Genomic DNA, 25,214 nt, shown 5'->3' with positions numbered 1-25,214 from the left:
GACCACCCATCACCTTGGTCACTGGATACCCCTATTTATCCAAAAGGGACATCCTTCGCCTGGGAATTGAATTTGCAGGCTTTGAATGGGATGCGGAGGGGGGAGGGGGGAGGGGGTGGGGTGTTGGAGGAGGTGCAGTGCTCAGTGGGACTCCTCCCAGTGAAGGGAGGCCCCCCCATTGACGATAAGTAGTTAGGCTGATCAGTCTGTCTTCCATTCACTGGCGTTTTACTTGAATGAAAAGTTTTCAAATCCCCACCTGAAATTTAAAAACCAAAGGGAAGATTTTGAAATGATTCTGGTGGCATCGGTAATTACACGAGAGGTTGCCTAAAGCTCGTTAATTGAGTGGAGATTGTTGCTGCATTTGTGCACAAATTATTTTTATCCTCTACTTAATTTTCCCCCTTACTTCTCTAGTCCCTCCCAAGTGAGTTCGAGCTAAGGTGGTGGGGGGGGGGCAGTGGCGATGTCTCCACAGTTTTCCCGATTGGGAAGGAGACGGAGAGTTTTCAGTGCAGTGACACAGTGGCGTGGCGGTAGAAGTGCGTGCTGCCTTACGGCGCCAGAGACCCGGATTCGATCCCGGCTGCGGGTGATGTCTGTACGGAGTTTGCACATTCTCCCCGTGACCACGTGGGTTTTCTCCGGGTGATCCGGTTTCCTTCTACACTCCAATGACTTGAGGGTTTGTAGGTTAATTGGTTTTGGTCCGTTAACAAATCATCCCTAGTGTGCGTGGGCTAGTGTACGGGGTGATTGCTGGTCAACGCGGACTCGTGGGCTGAATGGCCTGTTTCTGCGCTGTATCTCTAACGCCTAAAAGTGCAGTAATTTCACTACAGATAGAAGAGTGTGTCTGTTGTGAGGCTGAAATAATTTATACAGGCAGGTTTCTGCTGTTGTTAGTCCATAGCAACAATACAAAAATACATGCCAGTGAAAATTATTTCCCGCTTTTTAGCACCACATCCAAAATGTGATTTATTTCACAGCAGCAAAACTAGTGGACAATTTTTGTTTATTGGCATTGCAGGAGCCAGTTTCATCCTATTGAAACAAATGCAAAGGGTTCCCTGGAACCGAGTGGGGAAATCTGAAAATCTCAAGCCGTTTTGTGAAGTGGGGAGGTCGAGAAAGAATGCAACTCTGTCTGTCTTTGCTTCACATGACCCTGGATTTTTGTGCCTAGGGTCAATTATTGGGGCAAATTTAAGGCGATTAATGAAGAAGTTTGAAAACGATGCAAAGATTCAGGAAAGGACACAAAGTGCAGGAGCACCTCGGCAGGTCAGGCAGCTTAGCTTCTCTGGAGAACGGGGATAGGTGACATTTCGAGTCGGGGCCTTTATTCAGACTGACTGTAGGAATGGGGGCAAGAAAGCTGGGAAAGTGTGGCAGGTAATAGGTGGGCCCAGGTGAGGGTGTTTTTTTGATAGTCAGGTGGTTGGAACACAGGCCAGAGATTAAAGCAGAAAAAGGTTTGAAGATTTGCAAGGTGTGAAGCCAGAGGAAGGGAAAAATAGGTGCAAGTCCAGGTGAGGCGTGGGGGAGAGGGGCTGTTAAATGTTGCCTAAAATGGGAGAAATCAATGCTATTCGGTTGGGTTGTAAGCTACCCAAGCAAAGTATGAGGTTCTGCTCCCCCATTTTGCGTGTGGCCTCAGTCTGGCAATGGAGAAATTCAGTAGTTGATTGTGAAAGTACATTAAAACTTAAAACTCCAGCATGATATTAAACAGATGGTCGATAGGTAAAAATTGTAAATGGAACTCAATCTGGTGAACCATCGTGTTGCATTTGGGGAGGGCAAGTACATTAGGAGAGCAGGGCCCTGCAGTATTGTTGAACAAAGAGACTCTTGGGTTGATGCGCATAGATTTCTGAAAGTGGCCCTGGCAGCTGGATTAAATGAATGTTTACTTTAATTGGCTGAGGCACAAAATATAGTCATGCTACAACAGTATATGACTAGGCAACAAATGTAACTACCAATTGCCAGGAGTATTTGTGAAGTATCTTTAATCTCCCCCTACTCCATTTTGTGGCCCCAGACCACTATCATCTCAATGGAAAAACAAGGCTTTGTGCCTGAATGGCTACCTACCGTCTGATGGCTTTTGCATCCACCATCATGAAGCGCTTTAAGAGGCCTATCATGGCCAACATCAACTCGAGCCTTGATCCGTTACAATCTACATACTGCGCAACTGGTCCACACCAGATCCATTCCTTGACCCTATGCTCATTCCTTCTCAGCTGGTTGCTACATTCCTTATCTGCTCATACCCAAGTGGTCAAATGCTGCTCTAATTCTATTTACAAGTTTGCGAATGCCACCACCATAGTACGACGGATCTCAGACAATGACGAGACACAGTACAGGTAGGAGATTGAGGGAGTTGAAGCATGGGGTCAAGGCAACGACCTTCCCTTAACGTCAGTAAAATAAAGGAGCCAATTATCGACTTGTTTACACACCCCAGACGATATCAATTGCACTGAAGCAAGAATGGACAGCCGCTTCAAGTTCTTAGATGTAAACATCTCCAATAATTTGTCCTGGTCTAATGCCATTGACACTATGGCCAAGAAATCACAGCAGCGCCTTTACCTTTTCAGAAGACTACGGAAATTTGGCATGTCTCCAAGGACTCTTACCAATTTCTACTCATGCACTGCAAAAGGTATCTTAGGATGCATCACAGCTTAGTACGACAACTACTCTGACCAAGACCGCAAGAAATTACAGAGGGTTGTGAACGCAGCCTAGTACATCACTCAACCGCGGGGATAGCAGCCAACAAAATCAAAATCACATTGGGCAGAAAATACAAATGCTTTTTAAAAAAAAAGTATCACCAGATTCAAGGATAGCTTTTCCACCGTTATCACTTTATTACATGGATCTAAGGATCAATTCATGATCTTCCAATCTACCTTGTATGTTTTTTATCTGCACTTTCTTTATTGGTGTAGCGCTATATTCTGCACTCTGTTAATTTGCTTCTTTGCACAACTGATGTATGCAAGTAGGGTACAACTTGCCTGATAGCATTGCAAAATAGCATTTTCCACTATCACTTGAGCGCGTGACGGTAATATACCAATAACATATTAGTTAGGGAACAGCTAAAGGACTGTGTACTGTTCTGGTCACCACTTACATGAAGCATGTGGTACCAACAGCGAGAGTATAAAGAGAATTTACGAGGACGTTACCAGAACTGGACAAGTTTAATTATGAGCAAAGATCAGCTAGGCTGGATTAGTTTACCTTAGAGCAGTGGAGGCGGAGGGAAGCTTTAATTGTTTGTGAAGTGATGAGAAACCTGGGTACGATGAATCGGAAATGGGTATTTCTCTGGGCACCGAGGTCAATGACTAAGGGGCACGGATTTAAAATGAGATGCGGAAAGATTATGGGGGGGTTGAGGATGCTTTTCATCCAAATCGGTGGGAGCTGAAACTAAAACCTTGCAAGAGCAGAGGAGGTTGAGACCGTCGGTGCATTTAAAAAGTGCCTGGATGAACATTCGATGCGTAGTATGGTGCATACTACGCATCTAGAGCTGGGAAGTGGATAATCCCAGCTAGTTTTTTTTCCCCCTGATGTTTAATTGACGATTGGATGTCCTCGTTCCTTGTTGTAAGTGTGTCTGAACCAATAAACTTCTGAAATGTCTGTACTCCTTCAATTCTGGCCTCGTGAATTTAATTGCGACACCATTTATGGCATTGCTTTCAGCTGCCAGGGTCCCAAGTACTGGAGAGCCCTCCCAATAAACCCCTCCACTTTAAAAAAAAAAAAAAAACCTCTCAATCTTTCTTTAGTTTTTAAAAACCTTTTTGCACAACATTCCTTTGTGGTGTAGAGTCAACCTTTCATTTGATAACATTCTTCTGAAGCACCTCGGGCCATTACTACTTTAAGTATATTATTTTGCTACTTTAAGATTATTATAACATACTTAAAGTTGTGGTGAAGTTTCAAATCTACCTCTGCACCAAATGGGCCATAACGTGTCAGACTCATATTAGAAAGCTGGTATATCTGGAGTTTGCTGCATTATAGGAGGGTGTTGCTGTGTATTATAAAATTGCAGTACAAAAATGAGTCTGAATATTATAACATTATGCGTATGTGGATCGTATTTTTATCTTGCACAAGGCTTGTCTTTTTAATTCCAGCATTAAAACAGGAGCTTTGGCCCATCATGTCTATGCTGACCATAAGGTACCTATCAATACAAACCAGCACCTGGTCCATGATCTGTGATTTCTCTACCAAATTAGTTAGAAACCTCTCCAACAGCAGGAACAAATTCCCAGCTAGGATATTGCAGCTGTTCTATTCAGATGCAACCTGAAAAGGTCTCACCACCTCAAAGTTTCCCAATGACCCAAAAATCTCATTCTCCTTCCATCCCTTCACTATGACTTGAATCACAAATGTGTGCAGATTCCAAATGCACTTGTCCTTGATGGTAGAGCTTTGGGGTTTGGTAGCTTCAGTGTATTTTGCTCGCACTGCGGTCCCAGTGTTCTGCGGGTGGAGAGAAAGACTGTTTAAAGAGTGGGACTTGACAACGTGGTGGAATGAACAACGCAAACTGTTTGTGATAGATGCAAGGAATCCAGATGCTGGTTTACAACAAAAAGAAAGACAAAGTGCTGGAGTAACTCGGGCCAGACAGTATCTCTAGAGAACATGAATAGGTGACGTTTCAGGTTGGGAGCCTTCTTCAGACTTATTATAATAAGCTGGGGAGAAAGCTGGAAGAGAGGTAGTGTAAGACACAACTTGGTGTAGTGGCGATCGGTCTGATGAAGGGTCCAGACATGAAACGTTGCCTATCCTTGCTCTTCAGAGATGCTGCCTGACCACTAGGTTGCTCCAGCACTGTGTCTTTTTGTTTTGTTCATATTGTTAATGATGTTTGTTATAAATCTGCCTTTACAAAGATATCTCTAAATAATATAAACTCTGGTCTATATTACTGGTCGTTTACACATGTTAACAAGTGTATCTTCAAGGTTTATTTTTTGCAACGCTGGTTTTCTGGATTATTTTGTATATTAACAATCTGGGATATTTATATCCATACATATTACAAGAAAATCTGTATATGGAGAGATGTCGGAAGGAACTGCAGATGCTGGTTTAAACCTAACATAGGCAGGAAATGGTGGAGGAACTCAGCATCTCTGGAGAGAAGGAATGGGTGACGTTTCGGGTTGGAAGAAAGGTCTCGAAACGTCACTCCAGAATTGCTGCCTGTCCAGCTGAGTTATCCAGCCCAGCATTTTGTGTCTATCTTCTGTATATGGAGATCCCTGTATAATTTAAAGTACACATATACTGATAATGGTCAAGTGCTTTATAAAGCTGCTGTTATTTTTCCAGTTTATATAACATTATGGTAGATGCATGGTCATTTAAGTGAAGGCATTCGAGTAGGTGGATGACTCCACTTGATGTGAAGTTCTACAGAGATAGCTACAAATATCATAAAGCTGCTCTGTAATGCAGGTGTTAGAGACAATAGCATAGTGGTTTAAGTTACTAGACTAACATCCACGGCTTTGGATTATTGCCTGAAGACACCCCAATTTGTATTCCACAAGGGAGCTCGGTAGTGTAAATTGAACTAAATTAAATGAACCTTGAATGGGAGGGTATTATCAGAAAAAATGACCTGGTGGTTCATCTGGTTCACTAATGCCCTTCAGGGAAACAAAATCTGGCCTGTGTGTAACTACAGACCCACCAGTGGTCGATGATTAACTGCCCATGAAATGGACTGATGAGCCACTCAGTATAAGGGGAAATGAGAGATGTTTGAAAAAATACTTGCTAGCCAGTGATGCACATATTCCTGCATGTGACGATATGGTCCAGTTTATTACAATTAACTGTACGTAAAAATTAAATGAGAGTAAGAATGTTCAAATTTAGATACAAAATCGAGGATCGTTCTGGATTTTAATACAAAATCTTCAATGCAGTGCAATATTTTGTGTTGCTACGATATATTGATGTGCCAGTGCATGAATGAGCTTGGATCAGAGTTTACAGACCACAAAGCTGTTCACGGACTGTCCTATAAATTATAAAGGTGATGCATATCACTCTTCCTGCAGACCCTAAATTTAGTTTCTATTCAATTCAATCTCCTTTACATTTTGAAGCGGTTTGATGTGGGTATGCCTATATGTAAATGGGATTAACATTTTAGACTTCAGAGGTACAGTGTGGAAACAGGCCCTTCGGCCCACCGAGTCCGCACTGACCAGCGATCACCCCATACACTAGCACTATCCTACACATTAGGGTCAGTTTACAATTTTACCTAAGCCAATTCACCTAGAGAAGAGTGTAGGGTCTCGACCTGAAATGTCACCCATTCCCTCTCTCCAGAGATGCTGCCTGTCTCGCTGAGATAATCCAGCATTGTGTGTGTGTGTGTGTGTGTGTATATCTTCGGTTTAAACCAGCATTTGCAGTTATTTCGTACAACTACAACCCTGTACCCTTTGTACAAACCTGTACCCTTTGAAGTGTGGGAGGAAACCCGAGCACCCGAAGAAAGCCCACGCAGGTCACGGGTAGAACGTGCAAACTCTGTGTAAGACAGCACTGGTAGTCGGGATCGAACCTGGGCCCCTGGCGCCATAAGGCAGCAACTCTACCCCGACGTCACTTTTTTTTGCTCAGTTTGAGCATATTTTAATATTTTTTGTTAGTGTTTGGCAAACGGTTGATTTGTTGTTTATTTTTAAAAAATCGATTTCAGTCTACAAGGTGCATCATTTCTCATTATCTATATGCAACAACATTTAAATAACAGCAGCAACTTGCAATAATGTGATATGGCCACAGTGATTCTACAACTTTTCTGGTGATGCCATACCAACTTATGTAGCTTACACACCATGATTTGGGAAGAATGCACATGCATCACCCCTCTCACTTGTTAGTTATGGTGTAAAAGGCTGGCCTTAATGGTTTTCTTAAAAAATAAAAAGATGGTGGATGTAGTTATTCCTGCTGATGAAACATGCTCAAGAACTAAAAGAAGCCTCCTTTGCATTCTGCTAGGAAATGGTTTTAAGGACTGCAGATAATCACTCAGTTTACGGAGGCTGTTAACTTCTTTGTGGAGGCAGTCCGCAACAATCTTTCACTGGCAGCACCAGTGGCACCAGAGTTGATGCCTACAGCACCAGACACCTGGGTTCGAGCCTGACTACAGGTGCTGTCTGTACGGAGTTTGTATGTTCTCGTGGCCGCGTGCGTTTCCCCGGGTGTTTCAGTTTCCTACCACACTCCAAAGCGTACCAGTTTGTAAGTTAATTGCCCCTATGTGGAGGATAGTGTTAGTGTATGGGGATTGCTGGTCAGTGTGGACATGGTGGGCCGAAGGGCTAATTTCTGCACTATAGCTCTAAACTAAACTAAACTAAGAAATAGGAAACGGGCATATGTTTAAAAAGTTTCACAATCAGCCTGATGAAGGGTACTGACTCGAAACATCACTGCCCCAGGTTCTCCAGAGATGCTGCCTAGCCTGCTGAGTTACTCCAGCACTTTTGTCTTTTTTTGAAAAGCTTTACAGCTTTGTACATTCAACAGAAGCTAAAGTTTCAAACGAGCCTGGCCTCTGTCAAAGACTGTCTTTGGGTCTAGGAGGTGAGGTTCAATAATACATTGCCCGAGGCCAAGCTGCTGCTGAAACCTGTGAAATATTTTGCATTCATAATATTTTCGATGCACAGGGGCGTCATGGTAGCACAGTGGTAGAGTTACTGCCTTACAACGCCATTAGGCCAATCTGTCTATTGTCATAGTCACAGGAAGCATTGAAACTTGCCCTGCAGCCGCACTTGTCCATGCCGACCAAGACGCCCCTTCTTCATTAGTCCCACCTGCCCATATCTTTTTAAATCATTCCTATTCATGTACCTATCTAAATGCCTTTTAAATGTAGAAGGTTGGTACTGTAGAATCGACAATTTATGCAGCACTACACTTTAGTTAGTAACTTGGGTGCAAGTACCTTCGATATGTTATACTGTAATACATTTAATTACATTTACAGAGTAATAAGGTTGTAATTCCTGCAATAGATTTTAAAAAACTGGTTCTGCTAGGCATTCTAAAACGGTATGCCATTTCGTTATCAAACCTCGTCCATTATTAACCTTGTCCTGATTGATCATCCTATACATTTCAAACTGTATGTTGATTGTCCTGAATATTTCCATACTGTGGATTCCTTTAAAGGATACAAAGTGCTGGAGTAAAACTCAGCAGGTCAGGCAGCATCTCTGGAGAACATCGATAGGTGCTGTTTCATTTGGTGAGCCCTTTTCAAACTGAAGAAGGGTCTCGATCTGATGTTCTCCAGAGATGCTGCCAGACTTGCCGAATTTTTTTAACTCTTGTGTCCTTTTGTGTATTAACCAGCATCTGTTGTTCCTCGATTCTACGTTGTGGATACCTTTTCGGACTAGTTCATTGATTCACTTTAATACCGTAGTGCTGAAATGTCAATGTTTAGTTCAGAGATACAGCGCGGAAACAGGCCCTTCGGCCCACCGTGTCCGCACCGACCAACGATTCCCGCACATTTACACAAGCCTACACACACCAGAGACAATTTACACATACACCTAAGCCAATTAACCTGCAAACCTGTACGCCTTTGGAGTGTGGGGGGAAACCGAAGATCTCAGGGAAAACCCACGCGATCACGGGGGAGAACGTGCAAACTCCGTACAGACAGCACCCGTAGTTGGGATCAAGCCTGGGTCTCCGGCGCTGCAAGCGCTGTACGGCACCAACTCTACTGCTGTGTCATCACAATGCTTCTGATCGTTTCAAATTTGGGATATGTGGATTCCACCTCATGAAGTTTTTCCTCAAACTACCTAAACATTAAATATTTACATCAATCTTGTTGCATGGTGTGAATAGGATTTGACATTTGCATTTATTATTTATATTATTAGTGGTTGAATTGGTACTGTATAATATTTTACTTAATTGTAGTGCCTTTCCTGTAATCCTCTTTGACTTTGTTCCTGCTTGGATTCAACGTGTTGATGCATTCTACCTTGAACTTTCCTTGGGAAAGCTGTTCGGAGAGGGATTGCACAGGTGTTGCTCTTTCATCTTGGCTGTCATATTTCTATGATAAATTTGTGGTGGAACGGAAATGTGATCCTATGTAGCCTGATCACATTGAATTTCAGAACTATCATGAAATGGGTTAACTATTTTTTCCAGTAGAAACGAAAGAACTGTAGATGCTGGTTTATACCAAGTATAGACACACGGTGCTGAAGTAACTCAGCGGGTCAGGCAGCATCTCTGGAGAAAAAGGATAGGTGATTTTTTTTTGGTCGGGACCCTTCTTCAGACTCTCTAACTTTTATTTAGTCTGAAGATGTGTCCCGACCCATCACGTCATATGCCCATTTCCCTCCACAAACGCTGCCTGACCCACCGAGTTCCTCTAGCATTTTTACATTTGGTCAACATTCCAGCATCTGTAGTCTCTTGTCTTTTTTTGCTACCATGTTTGCAAGGGTTGGAATTTTTTTTCCCAAATACTTTTGCAATCAGGCTGATTTACATTGGACAGAGTCTCTACTACTGGAGCAACATTTCCAATCATCTCACTGAGGGATCTTTTACTCTGCTCCGGAATTGCCCTAGACTCTGCCAAGTTGGTTGTGTATGGAGCTGCCAATTAGCTGTCATTGTGCTCTGGCCCATTGTTTCAGTGGTGTTTATCCACCCCTCTCTTGGTGCAGGTCCACCTCCCGTACTTTTAACACAATTGACACCCACTAAAAACCTCGCACATGAATTGCACGTTGATTGTCCTGGACGTCGGGGATATTGGTTCCCCTGAAAAAGTTGGTGGATTTTTTTGGTGTGTCATCTCTTGTGTGCAACGTTGATTTGCTTCCACACCAAATTTGAGGAGTGATGATGATGGTGCACGAGTTGTTTTAACGTGGAGGGTTTTGGGGGGTGCGGCTGGTGGCTTTTTTACATCAGCGACCACACGGAACGAGGTCTTGATCCATTACAATTGCAAAGGACGTTGACTGTTGATCTGCCCATATCCCATCATCAGTTAGCTTTTTAACTCGTCTTGCAGAATTATTTGTGTTCCTACCGGTTCCCACACAGAAATCCCAATAGTGTCACTCCTTATTTCCCTCTAACCTTGCAAGTTATCATGTGTAATGTGATCACCAACTCCCCTTTAATTATTTTCCCACTTGCCTGCATGGGGGGTGGTGGGTGGGGGGGGTTACATTGGCCAATTAAGCTAAACTAAGCTACCAGCTGATCTATTGAAAAACTGGTGCACGTTGAACAGCACAGCACAGGAATAGGCCCTTTGGCCTGCAATGTCTGCACCAAACGTGATGTTAAGATAAACATAATCTCATCCGCCTGCACGTGATCCATATCCCTCACCGGCACCTCAAAGTCTCAGCATTCCATCCTTGCTTTTATACTCTTGTGGATTTCTAATCTCACATTAATTCCCACGGGTCATCTCAGGGCAATGGACAGATTCTTTTTGTGCAGACGTCCATATGTCTTTTGCCTCCAAGTTAAAAACAATTGTCAAAAATGATTCTATTATGGCGACCGTGCCTGCATGGTGTTGTAATAAATGACATCAAAAGCGCTTAAGACAAAGAAGGAAATACTTTCTTAAAATGTACGGAAGTATCCAAATGAATTTCGTAATATTATGGGAGTTTGCTGATGTATACCAGTGTCATTAAATTGCACGTTAGTAACGCATGGACGACCTGTATCCTCGGATGGTGTTCTCTTATAGAAGAAGCTTGTTATTTGTCAATGTGGCTAAAATGGGGAAATGCGGCAGGAAAATGGAGGAGGACTGGCCACATTTATTTTTTTTTGCCTTCCACCATAGTGATGAATGCTGTGGTGGATGTTTGTGTTAAATTTTTATTGTGTTTTTGTGTGTTCTTTTTCATTGTACCGCTGCTGGCAAATTCATTTCACTTGCACGTTATGTGCAATGTGACGAATAAAACTGATTGTTGTTGTTGTATATATTAGGTTGAGGCTTCTGTACATTTTTAAGCTGATATGTGTCTTTTATCCTGCAGGGTTGAAAACCAATGGCTGTTATTTTGTCCATCATAAAGTTGACAATTCTGCTGTGTGTTATACTCCTGAACACGGCAAAGTTGTTTTAAATTAATCGTATTGTACACTATAGAGCTGTTTAGTGTGCAACACGATGATCCACCAACAGCCACAAAAGCTTTCCATTGCAGTTCGGTACACGTGACAATAAACTAAACTAACCCAAAACTAAAATTTACCAACCTGGGGCTGTTGATCCTCCAGGATATTATGGTTGATTTCTATCAGAATCCTTGTAGATCATAACATTGGTGTGTGTCAGTCCTCTTGTATACCACAACATTTGTTTATGTTGCCTTTCCTGTATACTGCATATTATAAAGTATAGGTGCAAGCACCCCCCCCCTCCCCCCCCCCCCCCCCCCCCCCCCACCCCCCCCCTCCCCCCCCACTCCGTCGATACGCTCTCTCGGGCTTGGTCTCTCACAAATTCTCACTCCCAACTCTCACCCAATGTTGGCAGCCCTGAAACTGTATTGCCCAAGACTGCAAGAAATTGCTGAGAGATGTTAATGCATCCCAGTCCACCATGCAAAGCAGCTCTCTCCCCACCCCCCATTGAATCCATTTACACCTTGCGCTGCCTCAGGAAAGCAACCAATATAACTAAGCAATGTTCAAACCCCAGCCATTCGCTCTTCTCTTATTTCCCATTGTGCAGGAGATATAAAGGCTTGAAAACACTTAACACGAGATTTAAGACTAGCTTTCTCCCTGCTGTGATTAGATTTGTGAAGGGCCTCTCATATGCTAGAGATGAATTGCCAATCTTCCAATCTACCTTGTGGCAGTCCATGCATTTAAAAAAAAAATCAGTGTTTTATTTACAACACTATGTTCTGCACTCTTGTTATTTTTTGTTTTGTGTTACCTGAGGTTTATGGTATAATTTGTATGAACAGCAAGCTAAATCAATTTCTCACTGTATGTCCATACACCTAACACTAGTAAACTAGCACCAATGCAATGAGATGTAATAATGCTATTCCTTGTTGTTCTCCCTGAACTTCATTAACTTTTATTAAACAAAGTCAACGTGCAGTAATAAATGGTGTTTATTATAGGTCACATACTTTATAACGTTTTTTTTTTTTGTCAATCCACTTAAACATTATAATTGATTCCTTTGTATATAATAATGGCAGTGCATGGCAGATTACAAAGATAGTACTTGGCGAAACATCTGTGTTGTAAACCCATTGTAAGTTGATTTACACTCTAAATTATATAGCTGGTTTATGTTGAACCTCGTATATATATCATAAATTTGGTGAAAGTCAATACTTCTGCACATCATAAAACATACCTATGTCAAATCTATCAAGTATCTTGTACGTTAGAAAGCTGGTTATTGATTATCCAGTGGATTTTAAAGCTGATTGATGTTGTGAATCACTAGAGTTGTAATTCTAATAAATAATGAATAAATAAAACCAACATGGTCATTTGGCCCATTGGATCTATGCTGGGTCCCATCAAGGCTATATCAAAGGTACACAAAAATGCTGGAGAAACTCAATGGGTGCAGCAGCATCTATGGAGCGAAGGAAACAGGCTATATCAATCCCATTTTGTATTGGGAAGCAGATGTAAGTTAATCTTACTCATTACGAATAGCTAGTATTTGTTAGTTTTCCTGTGGATTTTATCGGCAGTCTTCTAAGTTATAAATCCTGTGCTGTTGAATTTCTACTACATTGTCAAAAGAATTATTTTGATCCCATTGTACACAATAAAGTTGATGTGTGATAATCCTTCTGCAAATTGTAAAGTTAATGCGCCTTTTCCTATCCTTAACAAAGTTGTGGTGTCTTTATTCAAGAAGGACTCCAAGGATTAGCCTGGTAAATAGAGGTCTTGTAAGGGTGATGTTGATAGTAGCAAAGTTAATGTGATTGGAAGATGGACACAAAACGCTGGAGTAACTCAACGGGACAGGCAGCATCTCTGGAGAGAAGGAATGGGCGACGTTTCGGGTCGAGACCCCTCTTCAGACTGGTTAGAAATAAGGGAAACGAGGATATGGACGGTGATGTGGAGCGATAAAGAAGAATGAATGAAAGATATAAAAGTAATGATGATAAAGGGAAACAGGCCATTGTAAGCTGTTTGTAGGGTGTAAATGAGAAGCTAGTGCGACTTGGGTGGGGGTTGGATAGAGAGAGAGAGAGAGGGAATGCCAGGGGCTACCTGAAATGAGAGATATCAATATTCATACCACTGGGCTGTAAGCTGCCCCAGAGAAATATGAGATGATGTTTCTCCAGGAAGCCTGTGACCAGCAGTGGATCATGGGGATTGGTGTTGGTATATTTAGTGTTTGCTATTATGAACATTAACAACTTGGAGATAATGTGGAAAGTATGATTGGTAAGTTTTCAGATGACAAAAGTTGGTAATGTTGTTGAAGTTGATAGTGTGAGAAGGGTGGTCCTAGGAGATGCTGGAGAACATAATGAATTTGAAGAACGGGTAGATCAATGGAATTTGGACTGTACATCGATAAATGTGAGGTGATGCATGTGGAAGGGATAATATTGCAATGAAATATACAATTGGTGGTAAGGACCGAGGATGTTTTGAAGAACAGAGGGACACATGTGAAAATCCAGTTGCCGATTCACAGAATTGGCGGCCACGGTGAAGCAGCAGTAGAGTTGCTGCCTTACTGTGCTTGCAGCGCCAGAGACCCGGGTTCGATCCGAACTACGGGTGCTGTCTGTACGAAGTTTGTATGTTCTCCCCGTAACCTCATGGGTTTTCTCTGAGCTTCGGTTTCCTCCCACATTCCAAAGACGTACAGGTATGTAGGTTAATTGGCTTGGTGTGTGTGTGTGTTAAAAAAAATTGTCCCTAGTGTGTGTAACATAGAAACATAGAACATAGAAACATAGAAAATAGGTGTAGGAGTAGGCCATTCGGCCCTTCAAGCCTGCACCGCCATTCAATATGATCATGGCTGATCATCCAACTCAGTATCCTGTACCTGCCTTCTCTCCATACCCTCTGATCCCTTTAGCCACAAGGGCCACATCTAACTCCCTCTTAAATATAGCCAATGAACTGGCCTCAACTATCTTCTGTGGCAGAGAATTCCAGAGATTCACCACTCTCTGTGTGAAAAATGTTTTCCTCATCTCGGTCCTAAAAGATTTCCCCCTTATCCTTAAACTGTGACCTCTTGTTCTGGACTTCCCCAACATCGTGAACAATCTTCCTGCATCTAGCCTGTCCAACCCCTTAAGAATTTTGTAAGTTTCTATAAGATCCCCCCTCAATCTTCTAAATTCTAGCGAGTACAAACCGAGTCTATCCAGTCTTTCTTCATATGAAAGTCCTGACATCTCAGGAATCAGTCTGGTGAACCTTCTCTGTACTCCCTCTATGGCAAGAATGTCTTTCCTCAGATTAGGAGACCAAAACTGTACGCAATACTCCAGGTGTGGTCTCACCAAGACCCTGTACAACTGCAAGACCCTGTACAACTGTAGGATGGTGTTTGCTGGTCGGTGTGGACTCGGTGGGCAGAAGGGCCTGTTTCCGCGCTGTATCTCTAAACTAAAAAACTAAACTAGGGTACACAAAATTGCTGGGGAAACTCAGCGGGTGCAGCAGCATCTATGGAGCGAAGGAAATAGGCGACGTTTCGGGCCGAAATCCTTCTTCAGACTCACAGAGGGTGTGCAGTTAGAGAGGAGGTTGTGAAACTGTCTCCGGAGAGAGGAGGAGAACTTCTTCAAAGTAGGCATACCTTGAGGAGATATCGCAGTGGAGTAGACAAAGTGTTCAAAAGGGAACTGCAGATGCTGGAATATCGAAGGTACACAAAATTGCTGGGGAAACTCAGCGGGTGCAGCAGCATCTATGGAACGAAGGAAATAGGCGAAGTTTCGGGCCGAAACCCTTCTTCAGACTCAATTCTAACTAAACTAATTGGCCAGAAATACTTGGTCAACAAATCACCTGGGAACACGTGGGAGGGCTTGGTTGTGGGTGATGGGCAGAGGGGTGTGTGGGACGTGAGCTGCATGTATAGTACATTTGTCCACGGGGGATCAAGATGTGGAGATAATGCCAGTTGCCGGAGGTTCCCTGTGGCTCACCTTTTGTCTCCTGTTTGTTTATTCTTTCCTCAATGGTTTATGCAGATTGTTGTTCAGGGCAGCCGGGCATGGATTGCAGAAGTGGCTGTGTGTGATAAGCTTTACACACATAGGGGTTTTTTTTCCCCCCGCAGTATTGGTATTTTGGAGTAACCATGCCTCGCCTTTGAATTTATTTCTCATAATAGAGAGAGAAATAATTCCTGGGGCATTTCTTTTAGTGCAGTGGACAGACCGGTAGGGAGGCTGGGAATGCCTTGAGCACTATGTATGCGAAGGGATGTCCTGAGCTCTCAGCAGGCCCCTCACTTAGACCGGCTCCTGTGATTAGAGGATCTGACACACTGGCCTATTCTGGCTTATCATTATCAGGCTATTATTTACAGCACTAACTAACTCACCTCCTGCAGTATCTATCAGTGGCTCTGGAATGTCCCAGATTTGCCTGCACAGGGAGAGAGTGTGGGGGGTTGGGACGATAGCCAGTGGGGAAGCGTAACATTAAATTACTCGTTCTGTGCTATGAATCCCTGGGGTCGGATGGCAGTGAGGAAGGTTGCAAATTGGGACAAACCTCCAAAGCGGACCATCCCCGTTTTGGCAGGTCTGAGACAAATGGCAAACACTTCCGTATGGGTCAGGCTGACATGCACAGACTGGCGCTGGATACACAGGTGTTTCTGGTTCAGCAAGTTATCTGACCTTCTGTTTGTGGCCCAGCATCATTCCCAGTTTATTGTGGTGTATTAGCTTAGTTTGGAGATACAATGTGGAAACAGACCCCTCGTTCCACCGAGTCAATGCCAGCCAGCGATCCCCGCTATCCTACACACAACAGGGACAATGTACAATTTTACCAAGCCAATTTGCCGACTAACCTGTACGTTTTGGGGGAAAACAGGAGAAAACCCACGCAGGTGATGGGGAGAACTGACAAACTCCATACAGACAGCACCCATAGTCGGGATTGAACCCGGGTCTCTGGAGCTCCTCTTAAGTAAAATCATTGGGAGATTTGTCCTTTTCGGGTGGTACAGCGGTAGAGTTGCTGCTTTACAGCGCCAGAGACCCGGGTTCGATCCTGACTATGGGTGCTGTTTGTACAGAGTTTGTACATTCTCCCTGTGACAGCTGTGGTTTTGTCCAGTGCTCTGGTTTCCTCTCACACTCCAAAGACATGTAGGTTAATGGTCTTTGGTAAGTTGTAAAATTGTCCTTTTTGTGCAGCATAGAGTTTCCGTGCTGTATATCTAAACAAAAATGATGCGGGGTGATCACTGGTTGGCACAGACTCAGTAGGCCGAAGGGCCTGTTGCTACGCTGTATCTCTCAAAGCCGTAAGAAAATAGTTTGTTCTAAGTGGAAACCATCTCCTTACCACTGGGTGTTGTGTTGTTTATTCCAGAGCAAGCTGCACATGGAAGGCTTCCGCAGTCTGAAAGAAGGAGAGCCAGTGGAATTTACATTCAAGAAATCCTCCAAAGGTTTGGAATCGATACGGGTAACGGGTCCAGGTGGCAGCTCTTGCATCGGGAGTGAAAGGAGGCCTAAAGGGAAGAATGTGCAAAAGCGGAGACCAAAAGGAGACAGGTGAGGCGGATGAAGGTGTGGTGGGAGAGACACTCAGGGGCAAGTGATCCCAATCACACCCCAGTCCTTCAAATGCCAGGGCCCTGCTTTCAGAGGCCTCCCTAATAAAGAATGGGAAGAAATGGTGTGAGGAAGGATGGGCTGAAGCGAAATTGGCGATCACTCTTAGTTTGTGGCAGTAATCCAACGCTCTGCTTACCAAGGCTGCTCGACTCATCCAACTTTTATATTAGGTGGGGCAAATTCAAACTTCTAATCCAGCTGAAATGAGGATGTGGAGCCAGAAGCACAACATTGTAAAGATTGGGGTTTATTGCACTCAGGATCACAAGGCTGGAGAGTGAGTTAGATGCAGATACTCGGCAGAGCTTGACTTTTAGACACTGGAGAGCTGCCAGAAAGTGGGAGAAAGGACAGACATGGTGAGCTTCCCTGAAGTCGGGGCTAATGCGCCCCTAATTCTGTTCCTCTGTGCATCCCCAGTTGATGTGTTTTATCATTGGCAACTGTGCCAAGCTCCTAAATTCTTCTTCTTGCGTATGGCGTGCACAGCCTAAAGTTGTAGGACAACTTGTTCTATTTGATCTTATTTGATTGTGCACACCAGGTTGATTGCATCCGTCGAAACAGGGAGGGCCACGTAAAGGTTGCAATCTTCCACCCCAGCTCCTAAGTTGAGTTGAGTTTGGTTTAGATACACGACATGGAAACAGACCCTTCGGCCCACAGAGTCTACTATGACCACCAATCACCCATTCACAATAGTTCCATGTTATCCCATTTTCACAACCAGTCCCAACATACATGGGGCAATTTTCCAGAGGCCGATTGGTTTGCAAACCCATACATTGTTGTGATGTGTGGGAAGCCGGAGCACCCGGGGGAAACCCACGTGGTCACAAGGAAAAGTGCAAATTCTACACAGACAGCCCCCGAGGTTAGGATCAAATTGCCCTGAGGCAGCAGCTCTACCAGCTGCACCACTGTACCACCCCTGGGGGTTGTTTTCCCCTCCCTAAAGTGTCCCTGCCTTTCCACCTCCTTTAAATAAAAACTCATTTATCCGGCATCTTCAAATATTCCTCAATAATAGGCTCTATTATTTTATTTGGTGGTTTGTTAAAGAACCTGCAAGCTGACTTGGAGCGGGTGTCATTTTGCTAAAAGGGTTTTGCTGACAATGAGATGGAAAAGCACAGAATAGTCCAGAGAAAGAGGACTAAAAATAACGGGAGAGAAATGGAAAATGACACAGAGAACGGGAGAGGGAGAAGTTGAGAGTCAAGTCAGTATGTAATAATTTGAGAGGATCAGAAAAATAGGGTAGTGTGGTGAGGATAGTCAACTCCCTGAGGATGTGTAGTTTTGTTTGGGGAGTGCCCTCGTGACCTTAATCCCCTCTTATCAGTGTGATTGATTTTCATTTAATATTTCCATGGTGATTGAGACTGATGACATTGATTAATTGAGCCTCGGTCTCCTTTGTGTTTATTTACCAATTGAATCTCATGAATTATTTATTTTGCATCACTTATTTAGTTGCCTTTAAAGGTCAGGAGGTGATGATTAAAGTAAGACGCCCATTCTGGAATGTCAGTTCACCGATACTTTGGCTCCTACTCTGCACCTCATTCTAATCTCCCCCCCCCCACCCCCCACCTCCAGTGAAAGTGTAATGGAAGCGATCCCAACATTGAGCGGACGGAGCGGGCCCTCTTGGTTTCCTGTCACCTTCCAGCAAAAATGCTGACTCTTGTTGTTCCAGCTCTGATACAACAGCAGCCATCATTAGAGGCTCTACTCTTTGACCTCCCATCTCCAGTTGCCCTCCCCAGTCTCCGGACGTTCATAGCTCGACATTTCAGTCATTGCTGAAGTGTGAAGAGAATGACTTGGGACCTTCTACCAATTCAAGGCATCCAAAAGTATTTGATGTCAAAGGTAGACAAAAGTGCTGGGGAAACTCAGCGGGTGCGGCAGCATCTATGGAGCGAAGGAAATAGGCAACGTTTCAGGCCGAAACCCTTCTTCAGACCCTCGCCACTGCCCTCCAGCAGCCCGCAGCCGTCGCCCTACCTGCAGCCTGGACCCAGCACCCAAAAAACTATATGATGTCAATGCAGTTCTTCTGAAGTGTAGCCATTGTGGGAAATTGTGGCCTGTGATAATGATCACATAACCTGGTTGAGGGATAATTTTTGCTGGAACGCTTGCTCGCTCTTTTTTGAAATAGGTTGGTAAGACTGGTTTTTAAAACAACCATTTAAGTCAGAAAGGCCCTTGATTTAATATCTCCTCTGAAAGATTAATCCCTAACAGTAGACCAACACAAAAGGCTGGCTGGAGTAACTCAGCGGGTCAGGCAGCATCCCTGGAGAAAAGGAATGGGTGACGTTTTGGGTTGAGACCCTTCTTCAGTCAATCTCTTAATAGTGCCGCACCTCCTCAGTTCTACAATGGAGATCTCTTTTAACATTGATTTTCAGTATCTGGCCATTGCCAGCAAAGAGAGCATTCTTGCCCTGATTTGCCCTTGAGAAGGTGGTGAGGATTTACAATCCTTGTACCTCTACAATTATGTAGGTGAAGGTGTTCATCCCACTGTGCTGTTGAGCAGTAGAATCAGTATCCGTAGCTCATTAATTGGTCAACGATTTTCAGACAATACTCGGTACTCTGCGTGGTAAACAGCATTGCATGCTGGCAGTACAGTCCCTGCTGCTATCACAAGTCTGGCTAGACCAGAAGTTGAATAGAAACAATTGTGGTGATTTTCTACTCGAAAAATGTATATATTTCTCTCTCTCTTTGGAATGGCCCAAGAGATTAATGTCAAATGATTGGGAGGTTTTGGGTTGGGTTGGCATCATTCTTGCATGAAATTAGGAAGTACTCACTTAACATCCAAGTGCCAGGCTAGATGTTGTGCTCAAGTTTGAAGAGCAATTTGACGGAGATGCTTATGTGACTCAGCGCATCAGGCAGCATCTCGGGAGGACATAGATAGGTGATGTTTTGGGTGGGCTCCTTCTATCCATGCCTTCCTCCAGAGGCATTGCCTGACCTGCTGATGTACTCCAGCGCTTCGAGATCGGAAAAAAATCAGTGTCAAGAGTTCAGCAAGGCTTAGGAAATGAAGAACTAAGTGAATTTAAAAAAAAACAGTGTTGTGGAGTAGTAGGTGAGTCTAACTGGAATTATTTGTGGATGTGACTGCAGAATAGATAAGGGGGAAAGAGCGGAGGAGGTGTATTTGCTTTCTCAGTAGACATTTGATAAGGTCCAAGATCAACAAGGTTAGCCACAGGTTAGAGTTGCTGGCACAGATTGAGAATTGACTCTTGACAGAAAGGGGGACGTGGGATTAAACAAATCATTCTTGGGTTGGCATGCTGCAATTAGTGGACTAAAGCAGCTGGTAGTCTTTGGCCAGTTCTTCTTAGTGTGTCAATAATTTGTTCATATTTCAAAACTTGCTGACGATACCAAACACGATGGGATTGTAAGTTGGAGGAAGATGTAGTGAGGTTCCAATGGGACATGAGCAAGCTGAGGGAATGGGCAAGAACACGGCACATTGGGGCAGGGTGGTCCTTGCAGTGCCAGAGACCCGGGTTTGAACATGACTGACGTTGCTGTCTGTATGGAGTGCAGTGTGTGTGTTCACCTCACCAGAGGCCTGACCTTTGTACTCCCGAGCAGACACCTCAATGTGCTCTGAGCCTGTCGTGATATCGAGCTCTTCTTCCATTGCATCTTCCTCCAGACCTACATCTTTGGCTGGGAGTTCTCATCCATCGTTGACGACCCCTTCTCTGGTCTTCAATATTCCTCTTGCTCCTGGGCCCCGTGTTGCCCTTCTTCCTTCTGTACTCTTTTTATTTCCAACCGCTGCCGTGATGTCAACCATGTTGACTTCTCCACTCTCCTTACCCGCTCCAATCTAGTCCCCTATCAATGCACAGCCCTACCGCTCATTCAATATCAATCCCAATATTGTAATCAAACCCGTTGTAGGAAGGTGCCATTGTAGTCTGGCAGGCTGACCTCTGCCGTGCTGTCAGGCATCAGCTCTCTGCTATCTCACTAGGCCATCGTTTCCCAACAAAATCAGCCTGATAAAGGATCCAGACCCATAATATCAGCTGCCCATTCCCTCCATAGCTGCTGCCTGACCCACTGACTTCCTCCACCACTTAGCGTTTTGCTCAAGATTCCAGCATCTGCAATTTTGTGCGATTTGAATAGACTGGTACAGTATTCTCTATAATTTAGAAAACATATTAAAATATGCTGCATTCTTCAAGGGTTTAACAAGGATGATGCAGGAAAGGCATTTATGACTAAGGTGCAGTTTCAGAATCCAGGGAAAAGATACAAAGATCAGCCAATGAATCATAGACAGTGACTGATCTTGCGTAGAAACAAGGAACTGCAGATGCTGGTTCATACCAGAGATAGACACAACGTATTGGACTAACTCTCTGGGTCAGGCAGCATCTCTGGAGAGAATGGATAGATGACATTTCAAGTCGTGACTCTTCTTCAGTCATTCGGTCTGAAGAAGGGCCCCTACCCGACACGTCACTCTCCTTTTTCTCCAGAGATGCTGACCTGCACTTTTTGTTACTCCAGCACTTTGTGACTATGATCCTATGATCATTCAGCTCTTTGCCAATTCGCACTTCCTATTCCAAGTTTGGTAATGTCACGTTACACTACGCCACAGCAATCAAAAATGTGATTTATTGTTCAGATTCAGAACCTTGTCACCACAGAACTGTTGGGAGTTTTTGTTACACTCCCTCGCTTGAGTCTGAATGTTGGGGGTTCAAGCTGTTCCAGAATCGTGAATCAAAAGGTAAGTCCAGAAGCCAGGTCTTGATCAGAACCTCCACACGTTGATATTTGTGATTGTATGCACATCTTTAATTACATCCCTGGCACTATAGGTTACAATGTGTAGAGTACGATTTGCTCATGTTCCATATGTGTTGGTGGATGACATGTTTAGTGTGGGCACAGTGTATGAACAAAGCATTTGTTGGTGAGTTTGATAATGTAGAACTTCTCATTTTAGAGATGCAGTGTGGAAACGGGTCCTTCTGACCATTGACCAATTCAATTAAATTCAATTCAATTCAATTCAATTCAATTCAACTTTAATGCCATTGCACAAATACTAAGTATGGGTACAACGAAATGCAGTTTTGCGTCAGTCCGTAGTAGTAGTGCATATAGAAATTAAAAAAAAGAAGATACAGAATAATCAAAAATACAGAATAATTAAACAATGGGGACGGAGGGACCGGAGAAATCTATCGGCAGGACTCCGAGTTCAGCAATGTGATGGTATAATTGTAGAAGCTGTTCCTCATCCTACTGGTACGAGACCTGAGGCTCCTGTACCGCCTCCCTGATGGGAGGAGGGCAAACAGTCCATGGTTGGGGTGGGAGGGATCTTTAATGATCTTCCCAGCCCGTCTCAGACACCGTTTTCGGTGGAGGGCATCCATGGCAGGGAGCGGGGCACCGATGATGTGCTGCGCGGTTTTCACCACCCGTTTTAGTGCCCTCCTGTCCCAGATACTGTCCCAGATACTAGTTCTATGTTATCCTACTTTTGCATCCTACACATTATGAGCAATTTACAGAAGACAATTAACTTACAAACCTGCACATCTTTGGAATGTAGGAGGTGGTGGGGTGGGGTGGTGGACTGGAGAAACCCCACACAGTCACAGGGAGAGGGTACAAAGTCTGCACAGACTGCACTTATAGTCAGGATCGAAGCTGGTTCTCTGGTGCTGCGAGGTTGTGCCATTGTGATGCTCTATGAATGCTAGCCAAGTGAATAAAATAGCACGGAACCCATTGTGCGAGTACTATCTCCAATGGATTGTGCCCATATGACTTGATAAATGAAACTGTGGGTGAGCACAATGTGTTATTTCTGTCGCTGCTGTCAGTGCCAGCAGAGATTGGAGAGTGGGGGCGGCATTGTGTGCAAGTCATTTTACAATTAAGTACAACACTCTTGTTATGGGCAGTGATAGCCACATACATTGGCAGTAAAAGTAAATAAGTGCATGAGATCTCGGGTTTTGGGCAAATGTTAACGGGCTGTTTGAAGGCCCTGCTTTTTACGGCCTGACAATGCCCCTGCTGTTTAATGGCGTGACATTGCCCCCTACTGTTGCTGTGCAATAAAGCTGGTGGAAACCCTTGCTGAATGAATGAGCCCAAGCTTGCTATTTAATTACTTTTATATCTTCCTACTACCCCCATCAGCGACCCCTATACATCAGTAAAATATATAAATAAAAATGTTAGATGAATTATAAGAATATTGTGGAAACTCATTAGAACCAGGGATTTCATAAATCACCCTGCCATCTTTGCTGAGGGAATGGACAGAGAGGGCAGTCAGTATTGGTGGAATAATATGCCAAAGAAGGGACAGTATTGAAGGAGTACCATCATTTGGGTGAGAACTCTTGTACCTTCTTGGATTGAGGTACAAGATGCCAAGGTGTGTTTCCTCATTTCTATTATGTACGGTTAAAAGTAAAAATAAAATCTCCCGTAAAGCAACAAGACATCTTTGAACACAAGATTTAAAAAAAATACTTAAGAATATTCACACCGTAGAGAGATGGTTTGGGAACAGATCCATCCAAGACAGCAAGAAATTGCAGAGTTGTGGACACAACCCAGATTATCACACAAAACGCTATCTACACTTCACGCTGCCAAGGCAAGGCCACCAGCATAATCACGGGCCAGTCTCACCCAGGTCACACTCTCTCCCCTCTCTCGTCAGGCAAGGGGTACAGAAGTTTGAAAATGCATACCTCCAGATTCAGGGACAGGTTCTTCTCGGCTGTTATCAGGCAACTGGACCATCCTCTCACCAACTACCTCATTGGTGACCTTTGAATTATATTTAATCAAACTTTACTGGACTTTATCTTACACTAAAAGTTATGCCCTTTTATCCTATATCTGTACGTTGTGGATGGCTTGATTGTAATCATGTATAGTTTTTTCACTGACTGGGCAGCAGCTTTTTATTGTACCTTGGTACATGTGACAATATATGCACATAGATACTTACATTGGACAATTTTAAGAGCCAACTTGAAGTTGTGGGCCTGGTGCAAATGCAGAATCAAGCCTTGAAGGTGGAGACGTGGCCAGTTTTATAGCTGGACCTCCAGCCTGATGTTTTGAAGTTGCACTAAAGGTGGTGTAAACATGTGGCAAAGGTAATGTGGAATTCTGTGATCGCTTGGATGCAGATTGTATTGAGGGAACGTACTATAAAAAGAATGGAGATTCTAGGCTGAAACATATTAATCCTTGTGTTTTCTTTTAAAATTTGCTTTAGATGCTACAACTGTGGCGGTTTGGATCACCATGCGAAGGAATGTAAGCTAGCCCCTCAGCCCAAGAAGTGCCATTATTGCCAAAGTATTGGCCACATGGTGGCCAATTGCACAGTCAAAGCTGCCCAGCAACAGCAATCTGCCACTTCTCAGGGAAGGCAGGAGAGCAAACCGACGACCGGCCCATCGGCCTCGACACCCTCGCCGACCATGCCGCACGAGGCGGGAGGGGAATACGGCACCGACCTGCTCCTGGAGGAGACGGGCGAGCACTTGGAGAAGCTCCTTCCTGAGAGTGCGGAGGGTGCCCTGCAAGAGGCTGCCGAGGAGCCAGGCAGGCCCGGCTCGTGTTTGCAGAAGAGAAAAAAGACCTGACACACCGTCAGTGCTGGGAACCATTTCAGGATCTAAAACTACCTCAGGCTCGCCCTCTCTGCTGAGTGTTAAACCTAGCAGTTCTCCAAAACAATCTAAAGACTTTGATATGAATCCAACTTCTACTCATTCTGATCATGAATAGAATTTGGATAGATATTCTTCCAACAGAAAACTTTGTAGACATTAAATTTCTTTTTCTCCCAAACCCTCCCCCCCACCAACCTCACTATTATGCCACCCTTCACCACACACATCTCTGGAGGTTCATTTCAATTCATTTAACGTTGGCAATTTATTTTCTTCATGTCCTTTTTTCCAAGGAGTAAAGAGCAAGAGGTTCATTCTTTTTTTCCCATCCAATTTCTCACTTTAACCCCCCCCCCCCTGGTATTGTTAGCAATGGTTGGACTAGCTGACCATTTTTTTGACCCTTCTGTGGCTAACATGCATGGTATTCTAACTATCAACTACCCAACAATGGTTCCTTCACTCCTGGTCGGTCCATAAACGTCAGTCCATGGACTTTAGTTCTCCAAACACAATG

General features: G+C 43.9%; 1 protein-coding gene across 1 annotated transcript in view; it reads left to right on the top strand.

Moving 5' to 3' along the window:
- lin28a (lin-28 homolog A) overlaps window positions 1-25,214 on the top strand; it is a 48,948-nt gene extending 23,734 nt beyond the window's left edge. Inside the window, exons 3-4 of the mRNA XM_033045061.1 lie at window positions 16,720-16,904; window positions 24,295-25,214. Coding sequence (XP_032900952.1) covers window positions 16,720-16,904; window positions 24,295-24,667 — 558 coding nt within the window. The 3' untranslated portion in view covers window positions 24,668-25,214. The remainder of the gene's footprint in view (window positions 1-16,719; window positions 16,905-24,294) is intronic.

This window comes from Amblyraja radiata, chromosome 27 (genome assembly GCF_010909765.2).
Source record: "Amblyraja radiata isolate CabotCenter1 chromosome 27, sAmbRad1.1.pri, whole genome shotgun sequence".
NCBI classification, from domain to species: domain Eukaryota; kingdom Metazoa; phylum Chordata; class Chondrichthyes; order Rajiformes; family Rajidae; genus Amblyraja; species Amblyraja radiata.
Note: the sequence above shows the minus strand (reverse complement) of the source record. Positions and strands in the feature narration are given on the sequence as shown.